At 38.2% G+C, this 7970-nt stretch overlaps 1 protein-coding gene across 1 annotated transcript in view; it reads right to left on the bottom strand.

Moving 5' to 3' along the window:
• Positions 1 to 3450: 3450 nt before the first annotated feature.
• The window catches only part of zgc:66427 (uncharacterized protein LOC406256 homolog), a 6145-nt gene continuing 1625 nt past the window's right edge, over positions 3451 to 7970 (bottom strand). Inside the window, exons 2-5 of the mRNA XM_024282057.2 lie at positions 7622 to 7717; positions 7422 to 7527; positions 5688 to 5789; positions 3451 to 3742 (exon numbers count right to left, since the gene is read on the bottom strand). Of these exons, the coding sequence (XP_024137825.1) occupies positions 5732 to 5789; positions 7422 to 7527; positions 7622 to 7717 (260 nt within the window). The 3' untranslated portion in view covers positions 3451 to 3742; positions 5688 to 5731. The remainder of the gene's footprint in view (positions 3743 to 5687; positions 5790 to 7421; positions 7528 to 7621; positions 7718 to 7970) is intronic.

Here is a 7970-nt window from a genome sequence, read left to right as displayed (position 1 = left end):
ACTGAACTCATTCCTCTTTGGAAGAAATGTTCTTCTGTTAGACACTTGTAGCCGTAGTCCGATCTGTCAGGACAGGATTTCTCCATCCTGAAGGAGTCTGACTCACAAACTTTAGGAAAAAGGACCCAAAGCTGCCCCGAGTCTCAGCATGCCCCGTGAAAGGAGGCCTGCAGACCATCAGACCTTTACTCCATCAAGTCCAAAAAACACTAAAGATTCACACTTTAACTCAGGACAAATATCTTAGTTCTGATCAAACCACGGCCCAACCGTTTTTCCATTTCCAACTCAGAAGATCCAGTCTTCCATCTTCCAGGTCTGACTGAAAAACGTGACTCTCTCTGTGATAGAAACACGTTTGGCTGGTAAAACGAGCAGAAACGTAAAGTTTGGTTTGTGTCAAACTGAGAAGAAAAAAAGGAAGTCTTTATGTAACGCACAAAACAAACCACAGACAGATAAGATGCTGTTGTTTTTTCACTTCATGTTCATGCTTGTTTAAAGGTTGAAACCAAACAGAGCGTTGGTGTAGAACTGAGGAAATGGTTGAGGGGCATCGTGAGATGTTGACACCAGCAGCTGATCTGAAACTACTGAGCTGTGGGAGCTGTGGTTCCACGTTACAAGAACAACTGAAAACAAGCAGCAAAAAGCTTTTCCTGCAAACATGCATGTGTGCAAGATCAAAATAAATATGCTAAACTCCCTGACTGCTTTAAGTGTCTCCAAATGCAAATGAAGTTCCTCTCAGCAGGCAGCAGAGAGGAAGTTACATCACATTCAGCCCTGAGAAGATAGAAACAGAACAGAAGCACCTAAATCTATTGAAACAGTCTTTTAAATTATATCAATTGGAAGAAAGCATAGTTACTACCGGATACATTTTATATAAATATCAAAACTAAAGAAATACACAAAGAATTCGACAAAACCTGTACCGCACAAATATGTTTACATCCAAATTAGGGCTACCACAATTATTTGACTAATCGACTTAAAATAGTCGATGACTAATTTAGTAGTCGATTAGTTGTTACTTTATATTATATGGAGTCAGAGTGTAGTAAAGTAGAACGTTATAATGACATTCTGCTAGCTTTTTGGACTATTTTGGCATTTATTAAGGTTTATTTTAGCTACATGTTAGCCATTTTGGATAATTTGATCTTTACTTTTTAGTTTATTTTGGAGTTTAGCTAATATTTCAGCTGCATGGTAGTTGTTTTGGCAAACTTAGGCTTTTTTTCAGTTTATAGGCCAATTTCACATTTAACTAATATTTTAGCTGGCTATAAGCTTCAGCCTTTTCAGCTATCAGCTTCAGTGATTTCAGCTATCAATTTCAGCATCTTCAGCTATCATCACTAGCATCTTCAGCGGCCAAATTCAGCTTACTGGATTCAGACTAGCATGATTGCAGGTAATACTTTTTATCTAATCTTTAGTTAGTTTAAAACTGAGATGACCCGATTAATCGACTAATGAGAAAAATAATCGGTGATTAATCGACTATTAAAATAATCGTTTGTGTGAGCACTAATCCAAGTTGTCAGATATAGAAAATAACTAGTTTTTGTAATGAATTCTATGAATCGCTTCACCTTTTCTACCGTTTTACATTCTGAAGGACAAAAAGGACAAAAGCGCTTTTGTCCTTCACAATCTACTGAATTGGTCATGTTAACAATTTTCAGGTGTTAACTGTTAATTGCATAAAAACCCCAAAAACACCACAGATCAGGACACACGTTTCCTTTTTTCTCACACATATTTATTGTAAAAAATACATATAAAAACAATTTCTGAGACATACAAAAGATTGGAGTTTAGAAACAGTATATTGAACAAACAAGGACCACGCACTTTGACTTTCATTACATATTTACAATTTAATAAATAAAACTCAATTTGTCTTTATACCAGAGTAAAGGCAGATTGTCCGTGTTGTGGAGGTGCAGATACCTTGTGGAGACTTCCCAACCTTCTCTTCCAATAGTTTGGTCTCACCAGATTTACAACCAATAATCGAGGGACATTTATACAAAATAGCAAACTTTTAGCTTTTAGCATTTAGCTAGCATTGGTAAAAATCGAGGTATTGCACCACACATCTTTGAGGGATTAAAAAACTAAATCAGAGCAATCTGGGGTTTAAAATCCTCTGTTGTCCCCCACAGCATATACAAACAACACCCCCCGTTCCAAACCAAAGTATACAACAGATCACAACACCAAATGATCAATGCTCGGCTTCTGCAAGTTCTCCATCCGTTTTCCCAAAACACAGATACTTTTGGCTTTTTTTTTTTTTTACACTTTTTTATCATCGAGATATATATATTTATATATATATATGAATACTATGAGAAACATGCACAGGGCTGCCCACTAGTGGTGGGTAGAATAGTAGCACCTCAGACTGCTGAATATCGGGGATCAGAAAAACCTAAACAGAGATGCTTTTGTGAACTAACTAACTCACCTCACTCCTCAACACTTCAACACATGTAACAGACTCAACTTTAAAGCTGGTGGTGAAAGCGAACCAGTGCATGAATGTTTGTTCAGAAACGGAGCCGTTCACCTAAAACCCAACCTGCCCTTACCCACACAAAGGATAAAAAAAAGCCATTTAGCAAACGTAGCAATAATAATATAAAAATCAAAGAAAAAAAACGACAGGAATGGCCTTGCTTACGTAATCGCTAACCGTCCTTAGCCTCCAGTGCTTTGGAGCCAGGCAGATGTTGCATGGTGTAAACATGCCCCAAAAAACAGCCCCCTCCGTCTGCCTGCACAACCTTTTGTCCCTCCGCTCGGTCTGGCATCAACCAGATGGCAAAACCTTCACCCCCAAAGCCACTGAGAGCGTGGGGACCAAAGCCAGCTGCATCCAGCGTACCAAACGTAAGCGGATGCACGCCAGCACGGCTGTCAGAGTTAAAAAAAAAAGACAACTTTACAGTAACTGCATACAAACACTTTCATTGTAGGACATCGTCGGTCCCCAGTCACGGTTTGAACGTACAAAAACACGCCATGTTAGACACGTTTGCAGGAGACAGACAAAAGTGCTTCAGCTGGTGCGAACATGGTGCTACTATGACCCTTTAAAACACCTCCCTAACCCCTCCCCTCGTAGCAGCATGTTGACCTCAGATCCGACTGATCCCCTACTGGAGTAAAAAATTCAAAAGTAAACCCCAAACATCCCCTGAAATGTTAACAAGTAACAGAAAAGAGCAACGGCAGCCCCAGTTCACCCAAAACAGGCTGTAAAAGTAGCTCTCTGCACCCTCAGGAGGCGGCTGCTTCATTCAGGAGAGGAAACGTTCATCCAAGAATGACATGTAACACCATTTAACCCTTTCTGCTAAATACTTGATTAAAGGAGCGGTTCACTCAGAGTGAGAGGAGCCGGGCAGAGTAATGAGAAGGATTCACCTCATGTTCAGGTGAGCTCAGGATTTATTTAAATGCTGCGTGGAGTCGAGTCCACAGAGGAGAAGGACGCCGCTTCTGGTCCAACAGGAGTCTTGGCCACACATTAGACAGCAGCTGCTTTGACCGTTTGGCATTTAAGTTCAAATGATCCATCCGAGAAAACGGAAGAGTCCACGGAATTGAGATTTCCAGATGGAACTGCAGGTTCCCCTCTTCAGAGCGCCGTCTCCGTATGGAAGTGGACTGGAGTTTGTTCAATGCAACACTTTAGGGGTTTACTGGGATTCAGTGCAGTCTCCTGCAGGAACAGACAAGAACAACATGTTTAAGCACAAACAGCTGCTTTGCTTTTTTAGACAAACGCACAGAATGGTCCTGTCAAAGGAGTTCCCTTTGATGCAGACTTGAGCTCATTTTGTTTAAGAAATCCCAAATTTAGCTGATCTAAAAACACTGTTAAAAGCCACACTGAAAATTCTGCCAAACACTTCTCAGACAAAAGCAGTCGACAGGTTTTTTTTTAAGTCTGTTAAAGTTTTTTTTTTTTTCCCACTGAGTGCTGCAAATATAAGTTATTTTAAACTAATTTGAATTCATCTAATATTTTAGTTGCTAATATCATAACTGCTATTTCAGCATCTACTGTTTTTTTTTTAACTACTTTGGCATTTAGCTGTTATATTGGCATTCTGATAGCTTTTCGGACTATTTTGCCATTTACTAAGGTTTTTTAGGCTAATTTGGCGTTTAGCTAATATTTTAGCTTCATACTAGCTGTTTTGGCTAAATTAGACATTTTACCAGTTTTTAAGCCTAATTTGGCATTTAGCTAATATTTTAGCTTACTATTACCTTCAGCATTTTCAGCTATCAATTTATGCATCTTCAACTATCAGCACTAGCATCTTTAGCGGCCACATTCAGCTTATATCATTGACACTAGCATTACTGCAGGCAATGCTAAACATCTAGTTTTGTTTGAGGAATCCTGCCAGCTTCAAGTCCCAAATTTAGCTGAAATGTTGTCAAAAGCCACATTGAAAATTCTGCCAAACACTTTACAATTCCAACTGTGTCTGTTTCAGGGGATGATTAGAGGGGGAGAAAATATGATTTCAGAATTTCACCAATTCTGAAACAGACACATACATTTATGATGTTGTGGAACTCCCCAAATATGCAAGGGACAATGCCCGATGAAGTGTGCATTATGAAAAATTAACACACGATACAGAGGCCTCTGCTTTGTGCGTCAACTTCTCTTAATGCACACTTCGTCAGACATTATCCTTTAATGTGGAACAGGAGCCGATAAAATAAGATAATTGTCTTCTAACTTCAATTGTTCATAGCTTGCTTTATTTAGAAAAATCTCATATGCATAATTAAATTGGAATGAACAGTAAACCTATTTTACTAGTCTGCATTTAAACAAACTACAACTCATAAAGTATCAATAAAAACACAATAATAAAAGCATGCAGTAATTTGTGTATTTTTGTAAAGATTTTACAGTCCAACAACATAAAACCTAAAAAAGGTACCGACTTTTTTTTTCCCTTCCAAAAAACATGTCAAATCAGAGTTTTCACAAAATGATTGTAATTCTGGAGGAATGTAATTTTCATGACCAATAAACATTCCAACTCTGATCATTCAGAAGATCTAAAAGACTATGTATGGAACTGAACAAAAGGTACAAATATGTGTTTTTTTTCTAAATCTTCAAATGCATTAGTGTCTCATTTTATTGTTCCAAAACCATTCACTAAAATTATGATAAAAAGAAGTTTGAATTAATGGTTTAGTCTACCTGAAATGGGCCAAAGGACCATATTGTGATAACAGATGCCATATACTGGTTATTCTTTATGTGTGAAAGAAATTGACCATAACTGACTGTTGGAATGATAGAGTAGCAGTGCACTGTGGGTAATCTGATCTTCTGGGTAATGTGGTTTTTTTTTATTGTAACCATTAGATATTTTAAAACTGTATAACCAGGAGGAATCCATTAGTCTTTAAATACAGAATGTGTCTATTAAATAAAGCTAATGGATTTAGAATTTAAGGTTAAACAGATCTTGTACAGTTTAAACCAAAAATTATTTGTTTTTAAAATCCATTTAACAGGTTTAAAAAATTAAAATTCTCCACCTTTTATTTTAAATTCAGACGACAACTGTTTAGGACTCCGTTTTGATACATTATCTGTGAATTCACCAAATTTCACTTGTGCATACCTGAGTCGAGTTGGCCACTGTGCTGAATACATTTAACCCAACAATCAATCAAAAGGGTGTTCGGGGCAGCAAGGCTTCACCTTGGACCAGGAATCGATGCAGCTGCAAGGAGAAAAGCAGGTTTAGAGGTGGAAACACCAACACGACGTTCCAAGATTCAATTACCTAAGCAAGGCTGTCTCTGTACAGCAAAAATGTAACAAAAAAAACACTTTGTCCTGTAACAGCCTTCAGCACGTGGCTTCTTTGTCACAGGAACACAGGTAATGTACTGGAGTACTGATAATCATTCAGATTTATGAACTAAAAGGAAGATGTTTTCTTGCTGACAAACTACTTCAAGCTTTTTGTGAACACCTCCCTCCAAAAGTAGACCTTAGAGGTCACAATGACGCTCATTTCAAGTAATGTTATGACTTTATGACAAAAGCTTTTTTATGAAGCTAAAGGTTTTAGTGTGGGATTATTTCCAGATGTCACTTTCTTCTTTAGCTCGGTTTCTGAGGTATTACCAAAATCCGCACCCACCCACAAAAGTGAGAGCAACGTGACAGTCGTGTGTTTAATCATAGACAAATTGAATTTGTACTCCATTCTAAATTTCAATCATCCCCGGTAGATTTTGGTAATTGAGTGAATAACATCTGCTGGAGCAGACACACATGACGCACATTTGACGTGCTGGCAGACGCGTCTGTCTGACAGCTCAGGTTCTCTTTGTTAATCCCCCACTGCACCAAAGTAATGTGAAACCAGGAACTAACAACTGCGGAGACGTTGCAACACAATTTAAATACACGTGCGGTTAGGAATGCAATGTCCTAATAATACACCACATCTAGAAAGCACTCAACTGGTCCTAAAGCAGGGGTGTCAAACTCACTCGCACAAGGGGCCAAAATCCAAAACACACCTTAGGTCACAGGCCGAACAAGATAAACATTTATTGAAAACACAAAAATGTATTTTAAAATTAAAAAAAATACTTTAACATAATTATGAACTAAATTTATAGCAGAAAATGCTGAAGCTGATAGCTAGCTAAAATATTAGCTAAATCCCAAAATAGCATAAAAAAACAACAACAACAAAAAAAACCCAACCTCGGTTAGCCAAAACAGCTTGCATGTAGCTGCAATATTAGCTAAACTCAAACTCCAAATCTTCGTAAATGCCAAAATAGTCAAAAAAGCACAATGCCAATTTTTAAAACTTTAAAACTGCAACTTTTTAACATTATTATGAATAATAAACAGGCAGGAATATTTTTCCAGAATAAATCAACTTAAACCCTAAATAACTTTAAATATTTTACTCTCCATAAAAATACATTATGTCAAAAATATTACAGTTAGAAATGAGTGTAAGATATCAGGTCATCAATAACAATAAAATAAAATGATCTGGAGTGGGCCTTGACTTTGATACACATGTCCTAAAGGGATTCAGAATCTAATAAATAGATTTGACATTAGGTTGTATTTGAAATACAATGACGATTATTGAAAGAACATGTAAAGAAATGTGACATATCTTAAATATTTAAATCAAAATGACCCAGGAACATTGAGCCTTAGAAACGTGTAATGGATTTGTGTCCATGTGACACTTTCTTTTGGCAGACAAAGGGTAATATCTTTCTTCCTTAAATAATTGCTTTATGACTAATCATGCAACTGTTATCATTGCTGGCACTTTGCTTTGTGAATGAGTATATCGGCTGAACTTTATTACCTCTTATGGTACACACAGAGGCAAGCCAGCCTAGCAATGGTCTGCCCCTGGACGAGATCTTCCAAACAAATGGAGCACTCTCCGCTGTCTTTACTGAGAACATCCGCTGTAAATACAAACGGAGCAATGGTGAGCATCACTGGGCTCCAACAAACAAACACCGCACAGCTGATGGGGGCAGGCTGTAACATAATACTTACTGTTGTAAGGTAGGGTGGGAGATGTCAGGCAGCTCAACAGGTGATCCTCGATCCGACCCCCCGGGAAAGGCTTGGAGCAGAAAGGACAGCGTATATCTGCAGACACACGGCACAGGCGGGATTACCGGGATGAGTCACAGAGATATAAATGATGCATAGACCTTATCAAGGGCGTACATTTTTATAAATATCTGGATTATACAGACTGCAGGCATGCAGAAGCTGGTGGGCAGTGTAGAGGAAACATTTATTTTTGTTGATCAGTGACTGAAGCTCCGGGAAGGGGAGCTATTCGTAGACGTGACAGCCAAACGCAACGCGCTGCTGTCCTACATCCCCCCCCCCCCCC

The sequence above is a fragment of the Oryzias melastigma genome, linkage group LG17, assembly GCF_002922805.2.
Source record: "Oryzias melastigma strain HK-1 linkage group LG17, ASM292280v2, whole genome shotgun sequence".
Classification (NCBI taxonomy): domain Eukaryota; kingdom Metazoa; phylum Chordata; class Actinopteri; order Beloniformes; family Adrianichthyidae; genus Oryzias; species Oryzias melastigma.
The sequence above is the reverse complement of the archived record's forward strand: the minus strand, read 5'-3'. Positions and strand labels throughout refer to the sequence as shown.